Source organism: Polyodon spathula, chromosome 9 (genome assembly GCF_017654505.1).
Source record: "Polyodon spathula isolate WHYD16114869_AA chromosome 9, ASM1765450v1, whole genome shotgun sequence".
In the NCBI taxonomy this organism is placed as follows: Eukaryota; Metazoa; Chordata; class Actinopteri; order Acipenseriformes; family Polyodontidae; genus Polyodon; species Polyodon spathula.
In genome coordinates, this window is record NC_054542.1 from 50,552,327 (window position 1) to 50,578,328 (window position 26,002).

Below are 26,002 nucleotides of genomic sequence, written 5' to 3' on the forward strand. Positions count from 1 at the left end.
ACACATTTGTTTATATTACTAATATTATTTTATTATTTCATTATACAACAACTTGACCCACGCTGTCTCATGATACAATACACTATACATACTTATTAATATATTGTGGTAGAGCAAAGCAAATAAATTTTTAAATTGGCAGGGATGGGATTAATTTCCCCTACCTGCCTGGGTTTATTATGTTCAGGTGGCTGGGGTTGATTAGTTGATTAGGTTAATTAACAATCAATCAGCGCCCAGCCACCTGACATAAAAGGAGGCCTCTGCTTCCCATTAGGAGGAGGGAGTTGAGGAAACAGGCTGGTGCTGGTGCTGGTGCTGGTGCTGGTGCTGGTGCTGGTGCTGGTGCTGGTGCTGGTGCTTTTTTTGAATTTTCTAAATCCAGTGAAGGCATCGCCTAGCCTGGAAATCTTTATTTTTGTAAGTTTTGTGTTTAAATCCGGGAACTGGCCCTGTTGGCCCTGTTTTATTTTTGACTTAGTTTACATATAAAAACCATGCAGTGCCTGTCTCTGGGGCCTCGACCACTCGCCAGCCGGTCACACATATATATATATATATATATATATATATATATATACTATATATATATAATATATATAATAATATATTTAAAGAAGAATATTTTTATTAATATTTTATTAAATATTTTTATTAATATTTTATTAAAAAATAATTAATATACAAAATAATTTTAATAATTATAAAAAATATAATTATATGTGCTTCTTATATAAGCAAAATACTCATTAACAGTTAGGGGAGTTTGCTGGTTAATTCTTTCTTGAGGGTACTCTTAAACATCCCACTCTTTCACCCAAATGCATTCATGGAATAACTACAGCACTGCATGGATGTACAGGACTATCCTCTATTCATCCAACAGCTAACCTGGATTGAGTTTTGGTGTTTGGGAAAGCCGGCTACTTAATTGAATACTTGGATAATTGGATTGTAGGGTCACTGGACGACCAGATGTGCTGGAGCTTGCTTTTAAGAGTAGTGGACAGTGTGACGCACTTGATAGTGCAGTATGTGTAATTCCAGCATCTTCCTACTTGGACAGTATGAAGCACGTAATAATGCAGAGTGTGTAATTCCAGTGTCTTCGTTCTTGGACAGTGTGAAGCACATGATAATGCAGAGTGTGTGATTCCAGCGTCTTCGTTCTTGGACAGCGTGAAGCACATGATAATGCAGAGTGTGTGATTCCAGCGTCTTCGTTCTTGGACAGTGTGAAGCACATGATAATGCAGAGTGTGTGATTCCAGCGTCTTCGTTCTTGGACAGCGTGAAGCACATGATAATGCAGAGTGTGTGATTCCAGCGTCTTTGTTCTTGGACAGCGTGAAGCACATGATAATGCAGAGTGTGTGATTCCAGCGTCTTCGTTCTTGGACAGTGTGAAGCACATGATAATGCAGAGTGTGTGATTCCAGCGTCTTCGTTCTTGGACAGCGTGAAGCACATGATAATGCAGAGTGTGTGATTCCAACGTCTTCGTTCTTGGACAGCGTGAAGCACATGATAATGCAGAGTGTGTGATTCCAGCGTCTTCGTTCTTGGACAGCGTGAAGCACATGATAATGCAGAGTGTGTGATTCCAGCGTCTTCGTTCTTGGACAGCGTGAAGCACATGATAATGCAGAGTGTGTGATTCCAGCGTCTTCGTTCTTGGACAGCGTGAAGCACATGATAATGCAGAGTGTGTGATTCCAGCGTCTTCGTTCTTGGACAGTGTGAAGCACATGATAATGCAGAGTGTGTGATTCCAGCGTCTTCGTTCTTGGACAGTGTGAAGCACATGATAATGCAGAGTGTGTGATTCCAGCGTCTTCGTTCTTGGACAGTGTGAAGCACATGATAATGCAGAGTGTGTGATTCCAGCGTCTTCGTTCTTGGACAGCGTGAAGCACATGATAATGCAGAGTGTGTGATTCCAGCGTCTTCGTTCTTGGACAGCGTGAAGCACATGATAATGCAGAGTGTGTGATTCCAGCGTCTTCGTTCTTGGACAGCGTGAAGCACATGATAATGCAGAGTGTGTGATTCCAGCGTCTTCGTTCTTGGACAGCGTGAAGCACATGATAATGCAGAGTGTGTGATTCCAGCGTCTTCGTTCTTGGACAGCGTGAAGCACATGATAATGCAGAGTGTGTGATTCCAGCATCTTCGTTTTCGTTCTCTGGAATATTCCTTTGAGTCTTAACCCAACAGTGAAACTGTTTAAATTAAATCTATAAGAAACCAAGTCAAGTAGACAGATGTTTCCTCGTGCCTCCTTCCTGAGATGGGCTGGCTATCCAGGTTAAAAAGAATTGCTGTCTTTTCTTCCCCCTGTTGAATAGGCAGTTTCATTAGTTTAGCGATATAAAACTGAACTGCCAGAATGGGGGTGCCTGGGACAGTATGTGGGTTACACACTGGAGAAGTGAAATTGAATTGGGTATTTCAAATTGGGGAGAAACTGAATCTTATTGGACACTCCATAATCTAAATAAAAATAAATCAAAATTGAGTGAGACTAACAGGTTAGCACTGCCTTGTTAGAAGCTGCTTTGATAATGATGGCCCTTGGAGTCTTTGAGTTTGGTGATGAACAGAAAGTATTGTAATGGGTGATTCGGTGATATTTCTTTGTAAAACATGAATCGTAATGGTTTTCAAAAGAAAGGTTGTCTGACTTGTATAAGAAGGTTTTATGTACGTGGGAAATAGTAAATCCTCCACTAAGTCGTTAGATAGTTTTGCACACTTTTTTTCAGGTAACACTTCACATTAGGTGCCTAATTACTGTGTATCTCGTAGTAGTTACATTGTAAATGCTTGTGTACTTACACATAATTACAATGCTATTATGCATAGTTACAGTGCTCTTAACATGTAAATCTTTTTGCACCATACATGTAAGTACACAATTGTATGAGAAAAGGGTTAGGATTAAGATTATATCATGCAAACATGTTACAGATTTACTTTGCAACTATGTATAATAACATTGTAACTGTGAAAGTGCACATGTATTTAGTAAGTAACTGCAATGTAAATACATGGTAATGAGAGACACGTCATATGTAGTGTTTCCTTTTTGAAATGCTGTTCTGTTGTTTCAGGGGATCGATTTTGCAGCGTTCACGAGGTACATGTTCCTGGGAGTAGCTCTTGTTCTAATGACGACCTTTCCATTCCTGAGGCTGCTTTATTGTAACAAAAAACTGTACAACAAGGAACCTAGTGAGTTGGTAGGTTTGTCTTTTTCAATGTCCGATTGCAGTATTCGATGTTGCTGCGCTTGCAGGTATCTCGGCACTTGTGATCCTTTCCAGAGCTGATAAAGCCTGCCGTCCCAGCTGAGCCAGGAGGAGTTTGCAGTCTGTACTTCATTCGGAGCTTTGAAGGAAACTGAACCTCAGATAGACTAAATCTAATCTTATTGACACATGACAAACAGCACACTAAAACCATTTGTTAAGAAGTAACATCTTAAAATGCATTATTTGATAAATCTTTGATTTACTTTGGTTTAAGCTTATACAGTATCCCAAGACTGCTAGCAGTTTCACTCTACATGCGTTTCATTTTGTACAAATATCTTATTTGATAGTGCTCAGTGCTGACAGTACATGGGTACACAGGATGCACTTTTCAATTACAGTACCTTTGGTCTGGGAGTGGTACAGTTCTGTGCCAATGCTGTGGTGCAGCATTCATGCAGATACAAGTAGAAAGCACTGTTCTACTATATGTACTGTCTCTAGAGGATGGCATGGAGATTTGATGCCGCCTGCACTTCTTGGGAATCACGCGACGTCCATTTTATTTTATGTCCTGTTTTATGTTTAAAACATGTTTAACTTTCTAGTTTGTGTAAATATTTGTCCTGAAGTGGCAGCTTGTCTGTTTATGTAATGCAGTGCACATAGCATATCAGATTGTTCCTTACATGCTGACTGTCCAAACAACCATATATCATTGAATAACTCTTTTCTGACTGCTATGCACAAAGAGACATGGAATGACCCTCCTCTTCACTCTGCCCCCCCCCCCTCCATCCCTCAATCACACGACTGGAATGACCTCTCCTCCGTCCCTCAATCACACAACTGGAATGATCCTCCCCTTCCATCTGCCTCGTTCTCCTCCATCCCTCAATCACACGCCTGGAATGACCTCTCTTCCATCCCTCAATCACACGCCTGGAATGACCCTCCCCTTCCCTCTGCCCCCCTCTCCTCCATCCCTCAGTCACATGATTGGAATGACCCCCCCCTTCCCTCTGCCCCCTCTCCTTCATTCCTCAATCACACGACTGGAATGACTTCTCCTCCATCCCTCAATCACATAACTAGAATGACCCAGGGGAAGAGAGACGGGGGGAGAGGAGGTAGGGAGTTAGACCACATGGAATGACCCTCCCCTTCCCTCTGCCTTGCTCTCCTCCATCCCTCAATCACACGACTGGAATAACCCCTCTTCCCTGTGCCCCCTCTCCTCCTCCATCCCTCAATCACATGACTGGAATGATCCTCCCCTCCCCCCCCCTCCTCCATCCCCGTCAATGTGTTGACTGGACTGGGGGCCCCGAGGTGGGAGGAGAGGAGGTAGGGAGTTAGTGTGCTAACCTTACTCACACGTTGGGATGACCTCTCTTGAGCTAGGAGGTAGGGATCCTTACTAGAAGGGGGGTCCTAGTATGTATCACATGACATGGACTGGAATCCCCCCCCCCCCCCCTCCATGATTCAATCACACTACTGAAGGGAGGTAGGGAGGATATCCCTCAATCACATACTAAATGACCCTGGGGAAGCCTTCCAGGGGAGAAGAGGGTAGGGAGTTAGTGTCCATCCCTCAATCACATGATGGGAATAACCCCCCTTCCCTCTGTGCTGACCTTACTCTCCTCCTCCATCCCTCAAGTGGGGAGGAGGTAGGAATGAGTGTGTTGACCTTCCTGGGGAGAAGAGAGAACGGAGGGGTAGGGATGACCCCCCCATCCCACCCCCCCCTGGTCCTCCATCCCTCAATCACACAACTGGAATGACCCCTCTTCTCTCTGCTCCCCTCTCCTCCATCCCTCAATCCTTCCCTTACATTACCACAAAAAGAACTTCCAGCTGTCCAAAAAATAATTTAAAAAAAGAAGGGTAATCCTCTTTCATTCCGGGAGGGTGTTTAATTTGAGCCTTACTAAGAGACACACCAAGCTGTGGAAGAGACTGTGAACATGAAGCAGGCTGTATTAAACTGTGACAGTAACTACCGAAGAGATTGAAGCTTCTCTTTGTGTTGGGGAGACAACACCAGATAGCGCTCACAGACAGCTTCAAAAGAAGCTACTAGGGGGGGCTCCTGAATGGCGCATCCGGTAAAGGCGCTCCGCATGGAGTGCAGGATGCGCCCTATTGCCTGGAGAGAGCAGGTTCGAATCCATGCAATGTCATTGCCGACCGTGACCGGGGGTTCCACGGCGTTTCTGGGTAGGGAGGGCTTAGGTTGGCAGGACAATCCATGGTTCACAGAGTACCAGCGACCCCTATGGGTCTGCAGTGGAGCTATTCAGATCTGTGTCATCCTCTGGCACTATAGGTCTGGTGGATTCGCTGTGGATCCGCAGTGCAAAAAATGACGGATTGACAGGAACATGTTTCAGAGGACGTGTGTTTCAGCCTTCGTTTCCCAAGTCGCCAGGGGGTTGCACAAAAATAATAATTGGACATTCTCTAAATAAAAATAATACAAATCATCAAATCTATTGCTCAAAAGAAAAGATGAAGTGCAATTGGTGCAACTACAGATAAGCTGTATTAACACACAACATTGCAAATTGTACAAAATATAGCATTCTATGCTTTGAAGTTCTCAGAGCTAGACTTTAAAGATACAGTATCTGCACATAAAAGGGAACGCTCCCTTCAATGTCAGCCAAGTGCTCACTTTGTGTTTTTCCACTGTATCAATGAATTATAAATAGGATGGGTTGTGGTGCCTCTGTGTTCATGAATTGCAGACAGAAGACAAATACTGTATGCAGTGCAATGTAACAATGAATTGATATATTATATAGAACAGAGTACTAAAATCTTAGACAAGGCTGCATTGATTCCATCTATCGGGGCGGTAGTGGTGTGTATAAAGTAAAGCTGTCTCGTGTGTATGTGTTCAGTGCAGCAGTGTGCACAGTGAAGAGCTCCTGTACAGTGTATTGGACTCGGCTTCCATGTGCAGACTCTCCTCTTGATGGCACTCTTTGCTCTGCTCAGAATCAGACTCATGACAACCGGCTTTATTTCAAACTAAACTACTGACAAGAAGCATGGTGTGGCAATTCCATCTGTGTGAACGCTCACATAAAAACAAACTTTACAAAACAGTTTATTCACTAGCTTAGCTATTTAACAATACTAAGTTCCAAATATGTAAAATATATTTCATATATACACGTGCACATGCTTTTCAGCTTTGTAATTATTTTCACTATATATATGTGTGAGTGTGTATATATACAGTATGTAATATATATATATAATTAGGGCTGCCGCTCGATTTTACATTAATTTAGTCTTTGTTTGGCTTTCTTCATGCTACAGCTGTAGTCAAAGTTTACATACCCCAATGGAAATTGATCATTTCTAGAAAATTCTCACAAACAAATAATTATAGGAAAAATCCTTTGTAGCAAAAGCATTGTTTTTGAGGATGAGGAAAGAAAGTTACGAGAAATGGATTTCTGCAATTACTTATTTCAGCAATTTTTTTGCAAAATTCCAAAAATGCTGACTGAAAAATATTCATAATCTTTGATGCTATGATAGCATTGTCTACACGGCGCTAGAAATTCCAATATGATAATGCAGAACCTAATTCTAGAAAAGTCTAGAAAATGCCGGATTGTAGATGGACATTGCTGTTATTACCAATAAGTCAATATGGGAAAAAAAGTAAAGAGCTATCTGAAGACCTTAGGCAGAACATGAAGGATACAAAAAGATTCATGGTACTATCACACTCTCCCTTGGTCTGGAAGAAAGACAGTTCTTTCACCAAGAACAAGTAGAAAAATTGTGAGGAAGGTTAATAACAATCTGAGATTGACTGCCAAAGATATTCAAAGTGAACTGGCTGCAAGTGTGACTGGGGTTTCCATTTCAATCACAGGTCCAGTATTGCATGGTGAAGCTCTCAATGGTTGCAGGCCAAGGAAGAAGCCACTCTTAGGAAAATGTTACAAGGATACATCACTTAAAGTTTGCAAAATGGAATTTGAATGATGGATATGAATTCTGGTCAAAGGTTTTGACAAATATCCAAATAGTTTATTATGGCTAAAGGTGCCTCAACTAGCTATTAATGTAATTGTCCTTGTCAGGGTATGAATACTTATGAAGTTTTGCAAAAAAAAAAAAAAAAAAAAAATTGTAGAAATGTATTTCTTTAAATTTTTTTTCCTCATCCACAAAGCAAAAGTTTTGCTACCAGAGATTTTTCCTATAATTATTTTTTTTCAAAAAATTCCTAGAAATTATAAATTTCCATTGGGGTATGTACATTTTTTTACTATGTCTCTCTCTCTCTCCTCTCTCTCTCTCTCTCTCTCTCTCTCTCTCTCTCTCTCTCTCTCTATCTCTCTATATATATATATATATATATATATATATATATATATATATATATCTATATATATATTATATATAATATTATATATACAAGTATTTATATGTTGTTCCATACAAGTTTGTTTTTAGAATACTTTTCTGTATTGCAGTAAAGCATGCAGTGTAATTTGTACAATATCTGCTTGATTTTGTACAGGCCAGTGTCCTTGTTCTCACCTGTGTTTACTGTTGTGTTCAGAACTAAAGCATGAAATCCATGTGTGGAGACTCACGGCTCAGTGCATTAACCCTGCCAGTCGTGAAGAGACTGCAGTGAAGTGTCTCTTGATGCACAAAGTGCTGACTCTGGAGAGCCTTCTGAGGAAGAAGTTGCAAACATTTCAAAGGTAACATGGCTTTTATTATGTATGTCTTCATCTGTGCTGGATGGCATGCAGATACCAGATATTCAGCAGTGCGTTGATGTGTTCACTCTATACTCAGCAGTGTGTTGATGTATTCACTCTATATTCAGCAGTGCGTTGATGTGTTCACTCTATATTCAGCAGTGCGTTGATGTGTTCACTCTATACTCAGCAGTGCGTTGATGTGTTTACTCTATATTCAGCAGTGCGTTGATGTGTTCACTCTATATTCAGCAGTGCGTTGATGTGTTCACTCTATATTCAGCAGTGCAGTGATGTGTTCACTCTATATTCAGCAGTGCGTTGATGTGTTCACTCTATATTCAGCAGTGCGTTGATGTGTTCACTCTATATTCAGCAGTGCAGTTGATGTGTTCACTCTATACTCAGCAGTGCGTTGATGTGTTCACTCTATATTCAGCAGTGTGTTGATGTGTTCACTCTATATTCAGCAGTGTGTTGATGTGTTCACTCTATATTCAGCAGTGTGTTGATGTGTTCACTCTATATTCAGCAGTGTGTTGATGTGTTCACTCTATATTCAGCAGCGCGTTGATGTGTTCACTCTATATTCAGCAGTGCGTTGATGTGTTCACTCTATATTCAGCAGCGCGTTGATGTGTTCACTCTATATTCAGCAGCGCGTTGATGTGTTCACTCTATATTCAGCAGCGCGTTGATGTGTTCACTCTATATTCAGCAGCGCGTTGATGTGTTCACTCTATATTCAGCAGTGCGTTGATGTGTTCACTCTATATTCAGCAGTGCGTTGATGTGTTCACTCTATATTCAGCAGTGCGTTGATGTGTTCACTCTATATTCAGCAGTGCGTTGATGTGTTCACTCTATATTCAGCAGTGTGTTGATGTATTCACTCTATATTCAGCAGTGTGTTGATGTATTCACTCTATATTCAGCATTGTGTTGATGTGTTCACTCTATATTCAGCAGTGTGTTGATGTGTTCACTCTATATTCAGCAGTGTGTTGATGTGTTCACTCTATATTCAGCAGTGTGTTGATGTGTTCACTCTATATTCAGCAGTGCGTTGATGTGTTCACTCTATATTCAGCAGTGTGTTGATGTATTCACTGTATATTCAAGTGTGTTGATGTATTCACTCTATATTCAGCATTGTGTTGATGTATTCACTCTATATTCAGCAGTGCGTTGATGTGTTCACTCTATATTCAGCATTGTGTTGATGTATTCACTCTATATTCAGCAGTGCATTGATGTATTCATGTAACATAGACTTAATTGCTAATCAATCATTCAATTGGAGTCTCGGTACAACTGCACGTGAATTAATAAAGTGCAATTCCCAGTGCTCACATATTATTACTTTATACTTGCATGTGAAGTGCTGTGCAATCCTTGTGCCTAAATACAAATGTACAATGACTAAACACCAACATTAAACACACAACATTTATAACGTGTACCAATGACTATACACCAACTTTAACACACTACACGTAACATATAACACAAGTAAATAGCCCAGGGGCAGGGAACTTTGCCACATATACCCCCCCCCCCTTGTGTAAAGCACACCTGGCCTCAACAGCCACCTCCCCCCTTAAAAACCTAGCACTCCAGGTCAAATTCTTGGGCCAGGAAGGGAGGCTTCACTGGGCCCATGCTGAAAATGCTGTCTGCTCCCCTGCAGGTAGTGGCAAGGCTGACAGCGTGGTGGTCCACTCCCGCTGCGGAAAAGCTGCTCTGTCCCGTTGCACCCCTGGCAGCGGAAAAACTGCCAGCTTCCTGGCTGACTCATTCAGCTGGAGCAGTCCTTGCAGCGGAAAGGCTGCTGAGGAAGGTGGTCTCCTGACCTCTCCCCCCTTCTTCATAGCCGGCAGCTGCCTCTGGTGGGGCTTCAGCCACACTGACCCCTGCGGCCAATCAGAGCTGATGGCGACCCCTTGCGAAGCGGTTCCGGTGACCCCAGGTGAAGCAGAGCAGACAGCCCCAGGCGAAGGCAGCAGCGGACCCTCGGGAGAAGAACTCGGGAGGGGAGCTCCTGGCCATAGAGGCAGCAGTGAGAGCTCTGCTTCTCCCTCATACCCTGCCACCGGTGGCTCCACAGGCAATGGGGAGATAGAGGCAGCCCCTGGTGATGTGGAGCAGCTAGCCACCCCAGGCGATGCGAAGCACGCCAGGCATCCTTGGGCAAAGCGCGGCAGCCATCCGTGGGCGAAGCGAGGCAGGTATCCTTGGGCGAAGACGTGAACAGGGTCAGGACAAGCTGGGGTGTGGGTTTTGACCCTCTTCTCGGCCACTGTGGCCGGGCGGTTCTTCCCCGTGCTTCTCTCAGCAGCCCTTCCATAGGCTGCCTTCCATAGGCCACCAGCATCTAGTCCGGGTCCTTCTGGTGAAGGGAGAGGCAGCTCCTGCTCCTCTCCCTTCATGGTGCCTGATGGTGATGGAGGCAGAGGCAGCTCCAGCTCTTCTCCTCATGATGGTGGGGGAAGTGATACCAGCAGGCATTCATCCTCTGCTGGTGGAAAGGGACCCAGCAGGCATACACCCTGTGCTGGTGGACGGGGACCCGGCAGGTATTCAACCTCTGCTGGTGGAAAGGGACCCAGCAGGCATTCACCCTCTGCTGGTGGATGGGGACCCAGCAGGTATTCAACCTCTGCTGGTGGAGGTGGAGGAGGCAGAGCCAGCTCCTGCTGAAGCAGAGCCAGCTCCTGCTGCTCTACGGTGTGTAGTCTACCCTTGTAGACTGTTATTATATTATTATATTCAGCAGTGCTTTTACAAAGCTCCACTGCCCTGCATGAGCCTCTTGTCTTATAGCATTTGAAGTAGAAACTTCATATTCAGTGGTTGGACCTCAGTGATGTGTATGATTGATAACTGTGACTGTTATTAACCAGAGTGTGATGATAACTAAAATGATACTGTTTGGAGCTTGTCTCTATCCACTGTGTTTTGGATGGGTGACATTAACAATGGGTCTTGTTTGACTGTACTTGGTTTAAATGTGCAATATGTAAAGAAAAATGTAGACTGCCATAATAAGGTAGCAATTCCACCTAACAAGATGCTCTATATTCCACAATCCATTCAAGTCTTACAAGACATTCTGACATGAGTAACTGCCACCACCATTTCCTAATATTTAACACACAGTGTATGCAGAACATTGCTGCATCCTGTCAATATATTTAACACAGTGTTACGCAGAACATTGCTGCCTCCTGTCAATATATTTAACACAGTGTTACGCAGAACATTGCTGCATCCTGTCAATATATTTAACACAGTGTTACGCAGAACATTGCTGCATCCTGTCAATATATTTAACACAGTGTTACGCAGAACATTGCTGCATCCTGTCAATGTATTTAACACAATGTTACGCAGAACATTGCTGCATCCTGTCAATATATTTAACACAGTGTTACGCAGAACATTGCTGCATCCTGTCAATATATTTAACACAGTGTTACGCAGAACATTGCTGCATCCTGTCAATATATTTAACACAGTGTTACGCAGAACATTGCTGCATCCTGTCAATATATTTAACACAGTGTTACGCAGAACATTGCTGCATCCTGTCAATATATTTAACACAATGTTACGCAGAACATTGCTGCATCCTGTCAATATATTTAACACAGTGTTACGCAGAACATTGCTGCATCCTGTCAATATATTTAACACAGTGTTACGCAGAACATTGCTGCATCCTGTCAATATATTTAACACAGTGTTACACAGAACATTGCTGCATCCTGTCAGTATATTTAACACAGTGTTACGCAGAACATTGCTGCATCCTGTCAATATATTTAACACAGTGTTACACAGAACATTGCTGCATCCTGTCAATATATTTAACACAGTGTTACGCAGAACATTGCTGCATCCTGTCAATATATTTAACACAGTGTTACGCAGAACATTGCTGCATCCTGTCAATATATTTAACACAGTGTTACACAGAACATTGCTGCATCCTGTCAATATATTTAACACAGTGTTACGCAGAACATTGCTGCATCCTGTCAATATATTTAACACAGTGTTACGCAGAACATTGCTGCATCCTGTCAATATATTTAACACAGTGTTACGCAGAACATTGCTGCATCCTGTCAGTATATTTAACACAGTGTTACGCAGAACATTGCTGCATCCTGTCAATATATTTAACACAGTGTTACGCAGAACATTGCTGCATCCTGTCAATATATTTAACACAGTGTTACGCAGAACATTGCTGCATCCTGTCAATATATTTAACACAGTGTTACACAGAACATTGCTGCATCCTGTCAATATATTTAACACAGTGTTACGCAGAACATTGCTGCATCCTGTCAATATATTTAACACAGTGTTACGCAGAACATTGCTGCATCCTGTCAGTATATTTAACACAGTGTTACGCAGAACATTGCTGCATCTTGTCAATATATTTAACACAGTGTTACGCAGAACATTGCTGCATCCTGTCAATATATTTAACAGTGTTACACAGAACATTGCTGCATCCTGTCAGTATATTTAACATAGTGTTACACAGAACATTACTGCATCCTGTCAATATATTTAACACAGTGTTACGCAGAACATTACTGCATCCTGTCAGTATATTTAACACAGTGTTACGCAGAACATTGCTGCATCCTGTCAATATATTTAACACAGTGTTACACAGAACATTACTGCCTAGTGTCAATATATTTAACACAGTGTTACGCAGAACATTGCTGCATCCTGTCAACATATTTGCCAGTGATTTAAACTATGTTCAAATTGGCTTCATTTTGTTTCAGGCAAATTTCACAAGAAGATAAAAACTGGGAAACTAATATTCAAGAACTGCCAAAAAATGTAAGAAACAAACTGGTTACTGTGACATGAGTTTTGAAAGATCTGCTGTGCAGTGTGACCCCATTGCAACGTGCTGGACGATTCTGATATTAATCAGATACTGTAGTTTTGAGAGATCTGCTGTGCAGCGTGACCCCATTGCAACGTGCTGGACGATTCTGATATTAATCAGATACTGTAGATTTGAAAGATCTGCTGTGCAGCGTGACCCCATTGCAACGTGCTGGACGATTCTGATATTAATCAGATACTGTGAGTTTTGAAAGATCTGCTGTGCAGCGTGACCCCATTGCAACGTGCTGGACGATTCTGATATTAATCAGATACTGTGAGTTTTGAAAGATCTGCTGTGCAGCGTGACCCCATTGCAACGTGCTGGACGATTCTGATATTAATCAGATACTGTGAGTTTTGAAAGATCTGCTGTGCAGCGTGACCCCATTGCAACGTGCTGGACGATTCTGATATTAATCAGATACTGTGAGTTTTGAGAGATCAGTCCTCTTTCACCACTGGTTCTATCAGGAAGTATTTCAGATGTGACAGTATTTAGATCATCTTTATTAAAGGTGTAGCATTCAGATGTGACAGTGTTTAGATTATATACCTCTGTTTCTGAAGCCACTGTCAACCAGAGCCCTTTTCTTGTCATTGTGTGACTCTTGTCAGCATCACTTAGTGCTGCATTGCTGGGTTTCTCTTGCTAACATTACAGACCTCGATAACATGTAAATCAGTTTTTTTTTTTTTTCTTTTATTTCCACAGCACAGAATAACAGACAGAATCCTCCTGGTCAAGTGCATCAGTGTTCTAGGAGTTGTAATCCTCACGTTCTTTCTCAATTCCTTTGTTCCAGGCACTTATCTTGATCTTGGTAAGTGTCTTGTGTTAATATTACTGAGGAAACAGATACTTACATAAACAGGATTGTCCTTGTATCTCGACTGCATAGTTATAGGGTCCATGTAATAATTATACGGTAAGGCTTCCTTTTTTAAACAGTGTTCAGGCAATCCATAATTACAAGATAATAATTAAAAGTTCAAGTAGGTAATTACATGGCTAGTTTTCCAACTGCTCCACTAAATCATGGGAATTATGTTTTGTTTTGTTTTTTTAAAAAAGTAGTTATTTTAAACACTCTTATATATATATATATATATATATATATATATATATATATTATATATAATATATCCAAATATAATATATATATACACGTGTGTAACCGGGAATTAGAGATGCATAAAATAATGTGTTGCCCACAAATATTTCAGAAATACCCCAATTAAATGGTAAAATGGCAGTTAATAATTTTACTACACTCCAGTAAAACAGAGACAGGAGTGATTCTAGTAATTTGTGTGCTCTGTGCCGCCTGTTTAGACTTGCTCTTGCTTTTATTCATAGGACTCTATCTTGTTCTATCTATTCCTTGGCTTGGAATTTAGCAGAACTTAAATTATATGATTGGTGCATCAAATAGTTTCTGCACAAGAATTTGTATACCAGGGATGTGTCAAGTGATCAAGTTCGACTTGACCAAAAACACACTATGACGTCATTGAGATGAAAAAGCTACATTTTTGACACTCTCCCTCACAAGAATTAGCACAGAGCATTAGGAAATTCTTCCGAGAATACAGTCTGTTACGTCAATGTGTTGATCTTACTGACCGTTAATTAAAGACTTATGTCTCAAGTAATAACAAGAACGTGCCGTTTCATAAATACTCTGTAACAAGAACGTGCCGTTTCATAAATACTCTGTAACAAGAACGTGCCGTTTCATAAATACTCTGTAACAAGAACGTGCCGTTTCATAAATACTCTGTAACAAGAACGTGCCGTTTCATAAATACTCTGTAACAAGAACGTGCCGTTTCATAAATACCCTGTAACAAGAACGTGCCGTTTCATAAATACTCTGTAACAAGAACGTATTCCATAAATACTCTGTAACAAGAACGTGCCGTTCCATAAATACTCTGTAACAAGAACGTGCCATTCCATAAATACTCTGTAACAAGAACGTGCCGTTTCATAAATACTCTGTAACAAGAACGTGCCGTTTCATAAATACTCTGTAGTGCCGTTTCATAAATACTCTGTAACAAGAACGTGCCGTTTCATAAATACTCTGTAACAAGAACGTGCCGTTCCATAAATACTCTGTAACAAGAACGTGCCGTTTCATAAATACTCTGTAACAAGAACGTGCCGTTTCATAAATACTCTGTAACAAGAACGTGCCGTTTCATAAATACTCTGTAACAAGAACGTGCCGTTTCATAAATACTCTGTAACAAGAACGTGCCGTTTCATAAATACTCTGTAACAAGAACGTGCCGTTCCATAAATACTCTGTAACAAGAACGTGCCGTTTCATAAATACTCTGTAACAAGAACGTGCCGTTTCATAAATACTCTGTAACAAGAACGTGCCGTTTCATAAATACTCTGTAACAAGAACGTGCCGTTTCATAAATACTCTGTAACAAGAACGTGCCGTTTCATAAATACTCTGTAACAAGAAAGTGCCGTTTCATAAATACTCTGTAACAAGAACGTGCCGTTTCATAAATACTCTGTAACAAGAACGTGCCGTTTCGTAAATACTCTGTTGGTGTATCTAGGTGAAAAGATATTTTAAAGATCACGTTTCCTGTCCAAACGTGGTCATATTACTGAAACTCTGTGGGGGATGAGGCACAATATTAGGAATAACTTCGAGATGCTGTTTATGTCAGTTTAACTAATAAGCTGCATCATTCTCTTTTAAAAGAGCTGGATAACCCATGGTGGTCGTTCATCTTTATAAATGCAGTTTGGTTGCTTTTTCCCATTTTTGTTCAGAACACTTAACACCAGTTAACTGCAGTCCAGGTTATTGCTTGTAGGTGTCGTCCATCTCTTGTAGTATGCAGTGTGGCTTGAGGTTGGGGTGCTAATCGCTGCCTCTGCTGTTCCATGTGCTCTTTCTGTTAACCAATGCTATTTGTCACTTGGTTGATGCTCTATGAAAAAGTAATCTGGCTATGCTGCTTTCTTCTCAAATTAAACACTGCACGGTTCATCTGTAAAGGGCAGTCTGTCTGAAAAATTGTGTAGCTGTGGCATGAAAAGTTATACTTTACAGGTTTAGTAAAGCATTTTCAAATGGGTGCAGGAAAGTCTTGCACTGATTATATTGCGCTCACACACACCTGCCCAGCTATCTCCACCGTGCTATCTGAAGACAGTGGAAGCTAATGAATTGCTTTTCTTCTTTCTGGTATTTGTGTGTGTTTGCGTGTATGCAGACTGTGACTGCATGCCTGTGGTCACGCCCCTCCACACAGGCTTATGTAATTACTCTTTTATAGATACATCTTGGACTTTCCTTACCATACACTCTTCAATCTGCATGAACATGGTGACCTCATTTCTCATGGGCTTCGGACTGGATTAATACTCTTCCACAGAATTATAGTACCTACCACAACATGTGCAGTGGATATGTCCAGTTAAATTAGCAAATATGTATTTAATAGAAATCCGGAAGAATCTCAACGAACTTTTGAATCCAATTATTCAACCTAATCCTTCTAAAAGATTTCTATAGTAAAAACATAGCAAAGTATAATAAAGCATAGTGAAAGTGTTGTAGAGAAGTATGGTAAAGCATATTAAACATGGTAAACTATGGTCAATGCAGAGCATAACCACGGCACTGTAAAATAACCATGCAAAATGACTGTGGTAAACTTGAAGGGAAGGTGCCAGCATGGCATCTATAGCATACACCACTGTAGACAGGAGTGGGTAAGGAAAATGCTCATTTAAAACACATCAACACATGTTCTACATCGATGGGGGTGTTATCAGTTGAAATAGGGAATATTTACAGGGCCTGTTAATCAATGCATCAGCTCTTGTTTTCTAAGCACCTGGTTATCTTCGTTTACTCCTGCAGTGATTTCAATATCAATGCACCTCTGCAATGCTAGTTATCAGGGCTTTGTTCATAACAAGCTCCCTGTGTGGGCCTGTAAGATATACCCTGGTGATGTCACCCCTAATGGCATACGACCTTTTTCTTTTATTGCTTGGCTAATGTTTTATGTGCTAAAAACAAAAAAGCCACTAACTGTACAACTTCACACTTCCTTAATGTGATGTCACAATGGCAGATTGTGCTCGCACCTGCCTCGTAGTCATAATTCAAGCATATGCTGTCTTTATAAATTAATAAGATTCAGCATGGGACCCAAGTACGTTACTTCCATTAACACTTGTGCTTAATGCTACAATGACTTAATTAATAATGGGCAACAGTTTATACACTTGAAGAAAATGTTGGCATTGCCCTGGAAATGACTTGTCATTAATCATTAAGTAAACTTGCACTGCTGGATTGATTTGCCCTTTAATTCTTGGCCATTTAATTCAACCCTGGCGTATTGTAGGATGTGTGAAAGTTCTCTGGGGAAAATCCTCTGCTCAGTGTGTTGCCCATCAGAATCGTACCAACTGCATACAATTTCATTTCATTGTGAGCTCCCCCGTGGCAGAGCAAGTCATGCAATCTGGTTTGAATCCTGGGCACACAGAGTTACTGGGGGTGGGCCCATAGGGATTGCTTAACTGGTCTTTGCACCCCTAAAGGGTAGAGCATTGTGCAGAGTTTATCTTCTCTCGCCCCAGGGACCCTGTCAGGATGCGAGTGGTGGGAAGGAATGACGGGAAGTCCAAACAGAGGGGCTATGTACAACACTGTTTATTTTCAGTGACAGCATACACACACACACACACAGTACTCCACAGTGTCAAGCAAAACTACAGGTGCTCCCAGTGAAAAGTGTCCAGTGAAGTTTCCATGGTGTTTGCTGCTTGGGGTGATATCCAGGGTTTTCGCTGGGTTTGGTTCCTTCAGCTCCCGATCACTCACTGTCTACAAACAAAAAAAAAACAACACAACACTTTTGGCTGGATTATATTTTCAACTCAAGGGGCCATACTCGCATAGCTGCATCCCCTTTGTACTGCCAAACTCCTCCCCACGTTCAGCACGGCACCAGGCTGTAACCAATCACAGCGCACAACACAGCTGATCATTTTAGAGTTGTTTCGCAGTCTTACAGCTACGTTCTTTCACCAAGATGGAAGACTTCCGTCCTACCATCGTGTCGGCCCATCCCCGTGAGGGCGCACCATCAACTGTACTTGTCGCCCTTCCTGGTCGGGAGGTAGATTTGCAGCACAGATTAATTCTGTCCTGTTCATAGACCCCTTCTGGTCAGGTTCCCAGGAGTCCAAGCAGATTGCCCAGGCTGAGCCCTGACCTCCCTGGGTTTCAGTAGCTTCCCAGTGAGCACTGGCCCATTGATCTCCAGTCACTGTGATTGATAAATGAGCTAAAAAATGGGGATAAAACTGATAAATAAATAAAAAATGAACCTATATTGGAGTTAGACCATCCATACATATAGGACTGTTTAACCAAACTTGGTGAAACTATTCTTCAGAACATTTAGAGACAGTCGTCACTGAGGAATGACACTTGATTCAGTCCTGGCAGGTGTTATTAACTTTTTTTCTTCTTTCAAACTCTTGCTTTTGGCTAACTTGTAACAACATCTGAAGCTGATCATGCATTCCTCGCAAGACATTTCTTTTTAATAGGATGAGGTGAAGTCAACTCCATAAGCCTTGACAAAATTGCACGACCCCTCTATAAACAGTGTTTAATTGGAATGTGTTTGCGCTGGTTAGTCTTGTTCAGACCCCTCTATAAACAGTGTTTAATTGGAATGTGTTTGCGCTGGTTAGTCTTGTTCAGACCCCTCTATAAACAGTGTTTAATTGGAATGTGTTTGCGCTGGTTAGTCTTGTTCAGACCCCTCTATAAACAGTGTTTAATTGGAATGTGTTTGCCCTGGTTAGTCTTGTTCAGACCCCTCTATAAACAGTGTTTAATTGGAATGTGTTTGCTGGTTAGTCTTGTTCAGACCCCTCTATATACAGTGTTTAATTGGAATGTGTTTGCGCTGGTTAGTCTTGTTCAGACCCCTCTATAAACAGTGTTTAATTGGAATGTGTTTGCGCTGGTTAGTCTTGTTCAGACCCCTCTATAAACAGTGTTTAATTGGAATGTGTTTGCGCTGGTTAGTCTTGTTCAGACCCCTCTATAAACAGTGTTTAATTGGAATGTGTTTGCGCTGGTTAGTCTTGTTCAGACCCCTCTATAAACAGTGTTTAATTGGAATGTGTTTGCGCTGGTTAGTCTTGTTCAGACCCCTCTATAAACAGTGTTTAATTGGAATGTGTTTGCGCTGGTTAGTCTTGTTCAGACCCCTCTATAAACAGTGTTTAATTGGAATGTGTTTGCGCTGGTTAGTCTTGTTCAGACCCCTCTATAAACAGTGTTTAATTGGAATGTGTTTGCCCTGGTTAGTCTTGTTCAGACCCCTCTATAAACAGTGTTTAATTGGAATGTGTTTGCGCTGGTTAGTCTTGTTCAGACCCCTCTATAAACAGTGTTTAATTGGGATGTGTTTGCGCTGGTTAGTCTTGTTCAGACCCCTCTATAAACAGTGTTTAATTGGAATGTGTTTGCGCTGGTTAGTCTTGTTCAGACCCCTCTATAAACAGTGTTTAATTGGAATGTGTTTGCGCTGGTTAGTCTTGTTCAGACCCCTCTATAAACAGTGTTTAATTGGAATGTGTTTGCGCTGGTTAGTCTTGTTCAGACCCCTCTATAAACAGTGTTTAATTGGAATGTGTTTGCGCTGGTTAGTCTTGTTCAGACCCCTCTATATACAGTGTTTAATTGGAATGTGTTTGCTCTGGTTAGTCTTGTTCAGACCCCTCTATAAACAGTGTTTAATTGGAATGTGTTTGCGCTGGTTAGTCTTGTTCAGACCCCTCTATAAACAGTGTTTAATTGGAATGTTTGCGCTGGTTAGTCTTGTTCAGGCCCCTCTATAAACAGTGTTTAATTGGAATGTGTTTGCGCTGGTTAGTCTTGTTCAGACCCCTCTATAAACAGTGTTTAATTGGAATGTGTTTGCCCTGGTTAGTCTTGTTCAGACCCCTCTATAAACAGTGTTTAATTGGAATGTTAGTTTGGCCCCTCTATAAACAGTGTTTAATTGGAATGCGTTTGCGCTGGTTAGTCTTGTTCAGACCCCTCTATAAACAGTGTTTAATTGGAATGTGTTTGCGCTGGTTAGTCTTGTTCAGGCCCCTCTATAAACAGTGTTTAATTGGAATGTGTTTGCGCTGGTTAGTCTTGTTCAGACCCCTCTATAAACAGTGTTTAATTGGAATGTGTTTGCCCTGGTTAGTCTTGTTCAGACCCCTCTATAAACAGTGTTTAATTGGAATGTGTTTGCGCTGGTTAGTCTTGTTCAGACCCCTCTATAAACAGTGTTTAATTGGAATGTGTTTGCGCTGGTTAGTCTTGTTCAGACCCCTCTATAAACAGTGTTTAATTGGAATGTGTTTGCGCTGGTTAGTCTTGTTCAGACCCCTCTATAAACAGTGTTTAATTGGAATGTGTTTGCGCTGGTTAGTCTTGTTCAGACCCCTCTATAAACAGTGTTTAATTGGAATGTGTTTGCGCTGGTTAGTCTTGTTCAGACAGTGTTTAATTGGAATGTGTTTGCGCTGGTTAGTCTTGTTCAGACCCCTCTATAAACAGTGTTTAATTGGAATGTGTTTGCACTGGTTAGTCTTGTTCAGACCCCTCTATAAACAGTGTTTAATTGGAATGTGTTTGCGCTGGTTAGTCTTGTTCAGACCCCTCTATAAACAGTGTTTAATTGGAATGTGTTTGCGCTGGTTAGTCTTGTTCAGACCCCTCTATAAACAGTGTTTAATTGGAATGTGTTTGCGCTGGTTAGTCTTGTTCAGACCCCTCTATAAACAGTGTTTAATTGGAATGTGTTTGCGCTGGTTAGTCTTGTTCAGACCCCTCTATAAACAGTGTTTAATTGGAATGTGTTTGCGCTGGTTAGTCTTGTTCAGACCCCTCTATAAACAGTGTTTAATTGGAATGTGTTTGCCCTGGTTAGTCTTGTTCAGACCCCTCTATAAACAGTGTTTAATTGGAATGTGTTTGCGCTGGTTAGTCTTGTTCAGACCCCTCTATAAACAGTGTTTAATTGGAATGTGTTTGCGCTGGTTAGTCTTGTTCAGACCCCTCTATAAACAGTGTTTAATTGGAATGTGTTTGCGCTGGTTAGTCTTGTTCAGACCCCTCTATAAACAGTGTTTAATTGGAATGTGTTTGCGCTGGTTAGTCTTGTTCAGACCCCTCTATAAACAGTGTTTAATTGGAATGTGTTTGCGCTGGTTAGTCTTGTTCAGACCCCTCTATAAACAGTGTTTAATTGGAATGTGTTTGCCCTGGTTAGTCTTGTTCAGACCCCTCTATAAACAGTGTTTAATTGGAATGTGTTTGCGCTGGTTAGTCTTGTTCAGACCCCTCTATAAACAGTGTTTAATTGGAATGTGTTTGCGCTGGTTAGTCTTGTTCAGACCCCTCTATAAACAGTGTTTAATTGGAATGTGTTTGCGCTGGTTAGTCTTGTTCAGACCCCTCTATAAACAGTGTTTAATTGGAATGTGTTTGCGCTGGTTAGTCTTGTTCAGACCCCTCTATAAACAGTGTTTAATTGGAATGTGCTGGTTAGTCTTGTTCAGACCCCTCTATAAACAGTGTTTAATTGGAATGTGTTTGCTGGTTAGTCTTGTTCAGACCCCTCTATAAACAGTGTTTAATTGGAATGTGTTTGCGCTGGTTAGTCTTGTTCAGACCCCTCTATAAACAGTGTTTAATTGGAATGTGTTTGCGCTGGTTAGTCTTGTTCAGACCCCTCTATAAACAGTGTTTAATTGGAATGTGTTTGCGCTGGTTAGTCTTGTTCAGACCCCTCTATAAACAGTGTTTAATTGGAATGTGTTTGCTCTGGTTAGTCTTGTTCAGACCCCTCTATAAACAGTGTTTAATTGGAATGTGTTTGCTCTGGTTAGTCTTGTTCAGACCCCTCTATATACAGTGTTTAATTGGAATGTGTTTGCTCTGGTTAGTCTTGTTCAGACCCCTCTATAAACAGTGTTTAATTGGAATGTGTTTGCGCTGGTTAGTCTTGTTCAGACCCCTCTATAAACAGTGTTTAATTGGAATGTGTTTGCTCTGGTTAGTCTTGTTCAGACCCCTCTATATACAGTGTTTAATTGGAATGTGTTTGCTCTGGTTAGTCTTGTTCAGACCCCTCTATAAACAGTGTTTAATTGGAATGTGTTTGCGCTGGTTAGTCTTGTTCAGACCCCTCTATAAACAGTGTTTAATTGGAATGTGTTTGCGCTGGTTAGTCTTGTTCAGACCCCTCTATAAACAGTGTTTAATTGGAATGTGTTTGCGCTGGTTAGTCTTGTTCAGACCCCTCTATAAACAGTGTTTAATTGGAATGTGTTTGCGCTGGTTAGTCTTGTTCAGACCCCTCTATAAACAGTGTTTAATTGGAATGTGTTTGCGCTGGTTAGTCTTGTTCAGACCCCTCTATAAACAGTGTTTAATTGGAATGTGTTTGCGCTGGTTAGTCTTGTTCAGACCCCTCTATAAACAGTGTTTAATTGGAATGTGTTTGCGCTGGTTAGTCTTGTTCAGACCCCTCTATAAACAGTGTTTAATTGGAATGCGTTTGCGCTGGTTAGTCTTGTTCAGGCCCCTCTATAAACAGTGTTTAATTGGAATGTGTTTGCCCTGGTTAGTCTTGTTCAGACCCCTCTATAAACAGTGTTTAATTGGAATGCGTTTGCCCTGTTTTTTTCCTGGACTTAGGAGCACTCCAAAGGGATTCAATATGTAGACAGTAAATCAAAACTTATTGCAGTCTTATTTTTCAAAGTTATCTGTGTGGATAGCCCATGCAGAAAAATAATTACTTCAATACCTATCATTTGCAGAACATACTTGCCAACTGGAGATCCATTGTTACAAAAAAACACTCTGAATTATTCTAACTATGTCAGTACCATACGCCCCCCATCTCAGATGTCAATTCAGAATGAGAGCCACAGGTATCAGAATGAACAATGCAGTATAGAATAAGAATTAGTAATGACATGTTTAATCACAATTCGATGTTATTCTCCAGATAAATGCAAGAATGTAAATGCGACAGACAAACCGACAGACACCCCTATACCCCCAGACTCTGATATTCTCAGTAATGTGGACTAAGTAAGGCTGAGTTTATTGACAATTGGATAAGCACTTCTCCAGGTGTACGCAGGTTCATGTAGTCTTTCTGGGGTACCATTCTCTTTCGTGACTGCATACTATAGTAAACCATCAGTCATTGTGTGCTAGCATGCCCGTCAATATTTGTGACCAGTTTCCACTTTATATTTTTTTATTCAGTTTTTTAAAGCCTGCTTTAGACTGCTAGACCTGCCATGTGTTGCTATGTAGACCTGACTCCTGATGCTTCACTTCACTAATCTCACCTTGGCAATTGTATACTTTTAAAAGGTTAAACCTGGCCCCAGGACTGACATTCTAGTTCCATGTTTTAGACAGTGGGAGCGCTCAAGTGGAATCATACTTCTCCTGACACAGCAGCTCTGACGGCTCCGGCCCTCTGTGTAACTGTGAGCAGTGCTGCAGGAGGGGCTTTATTCCTTATTGCACATTACACACAGTAGATGACCCTCTTAACTCCTGCCCACCTCATAAGGGTTTGGGGATTGTTTGTTTAGCTGGATGTAGACACTACAACCTACTTCCCTTATTGCATTGCTCAGACTCCAGGCCTCTGTGGCTGGGAAACAGGTCTTTGTTCATCTGCTGGATTTAGTGTCCAGCTGTGATTCAAAGTTGAAAGCATTAGTGTGCCCATTCATACATAATACTGTGATACACTGCACTGCCCAGCCAGTGGCTTCAATACTGTGATACACTGCACTGTCCAGCCAGTGGCTTCAATACTGTGATACACTGCACTGTCCAGCCAGTGGCTTCAATACTGTGATACACTGCACTGTCCAGCCAGTGGCTTCAATACTGTGATACACTGCACTGTCCAGCCAGTGGCTTCAATACTGTGATGCACTGTACTGTCCAGCCAGTGGCTTCAATACTGTAATACACTGCACTGTCCAGCGTTCAATACTGTGATACACTGCACTGCCCAGCCAGTGGCTTCAATACTGTGATGCACTGCACTGTCCAGCCAGTGGCTTCAATACTGTGATACACTGCACTGCCCAGCCAGTGGCTTCAATACTGTGATACACTGCACTGTCCAGCCAGTGGCTTCAATACTGTGATACACTGCACTGTCCAGCCAGTGGCTTCAATACTGTGATACACTGCACTGTCCAGCCAGTGGCTTCAATACTGTGATGCACTGCACTGTCCAGCCAGTGGCTTCAATACTGTGATACACTGCACTGTCCAGCCAGTGGCTTCAATACTGTGATACACTGCACTGTCCAGCCAGTGGCTTCAATACTGTGATACACTGCACTGCCCAGCCAGTGGCTTCAATACTGTGATACAATGCACTGTCCAGCCTTCAATACTGTGATACACTGCACTGCCCAGCCAGTGGCTTCAATACTGTGATACACTGCACTGTCCAGCCAGTGGCTTCAATACTGTGATACACTGCACTGCCCAGCCAGTGGCTTCAATACTGTGATACACTGCACTGTCCAGCCAGTGGCTTCAATACTGTGATACACTGCACTGCCCAGCCAGTGGCTTCAATACTGTGATGCACTGCACTGTCCAGCCAGTGGCTTCAATACTGTGATACACTGCACTGTCCAGCCAGTGGCTTCAATACTGTGATACACTGCACTGTCCAGCCAGTGGCTTCAATACTGTGATACAATGCACTGTCCAGCCTTCAATACTGTGATACACTGCACTGCCCAGCCAGTGGCTTCAATACTGTGATACACTGCACTGTCCAGCCAGTGGCTTCAATACTGTGATACACTGCACTGTCCAGCCTTCAATACTGTGATACACTGCACTGCCCAGCCAGTGGCTTCAATACTGTGATACACTGCACTGTCCAGCCTTCAATACTGTGATACACTGCACTGCCCAGCCAGTGGCTTCAATACTGTGATACACTGCACTGTCCAGCCAGTGGCTTCAATACTGTGATACACTGCACTGCCCAGCCAGTGGCTTCAATACTGTGATGCACTGCACTGTCCAGCCTTCAATACTGTGATACACTGCACTGCCCAGCCAGTGGCTTCAATACTGTGATACACTGCACTGTCCAGCCAGTGGCTTCAATACTGTGATGCACTGCACTGTCCAGCCTTCAATACTGTGATACACTGCACTGCCCAGCCAGTGGCTTCAATACTGTGATACACTGCACTGTCCAGCCAGTGGCTTCAATACTGTGATGCACTGCACTGTCCAGCCAGTGGCTTCAATACTGTGATGCACTGCACTGTCCAGCCAGTGGCTTCAATACTGTGATACACTGCACTGTCCAGCCAGTGGCTTCAATACTGTGATACACTGCACTGTCCAGCCTTCAATACTGTGATACACTGCACTGCCCAGCCAGTGGCTTCAATACTGTGATACACCGCACTGTCCAGCCAGTGGCTTGAATACTGTGATGCACTGCACTGTCCAGCCTTCAATACTGTGATACACTGCACTGTCCAGCCAGTGGCTTCAATACTGTGATACACCGCACTGTCCAGCCAGTGGCTTACCAGTGGCTTACCAGTGTTTAGTTGCGTTTATGACTTTTTAACATAAAGGACTGAGCCAAGGCTTTAAAATCATATTTCTCACATATTGTAGCATGAGCAATATTATTTGAATATTATTTTTTTATGAGGAATTTTTTTTTGTTCTTTAATTGGGGCTTCCTGTGTTAAAGGTCAGTTTTCACAATCTCACTGTAGTGGACCTGATGCAGGAAGTGAAAGTGTCACAGAAGGAACAGTCCGGGCTTTAGTAAGGTTATGGGCCCAGTGATAACGTTACAGTACTGCAGGGCTTGAAGGCGAGGTTAGATCATTAGTATTGCTTGAAGAGCTATGACAGGAAGTGCTCAGAGCTCCAGTCAGTACAAACTACAGAATCTGCTGGT

At 41.9% G+C, this 26,002-nt stretch overlaps 1 protein-coding gene across 1 annotated transcript in view; it reads left to right on the top strand.

The window, feature by feature from the left end:
- Window positions 1–26,002, top strand: part of LOC121321035 (P protein-like) — a 97,424-nt gene that overhangs the window by 36,544 nt on the left and 34,878 nt on the right. The window contains 4 exon segments of the mRNA XM_041259944.1: window positions 3,114–3,246; window positions 7,855–8,002; window positions 12,817–12,874; window positions 13,641–13,749. Coding sequence (XP_041115878.1) covers window positions 3,114–3,246; window positions 7,855–8,002; window positions 12,817–12,874; window positions 13,641–13,749 — 448 coding nt within the window.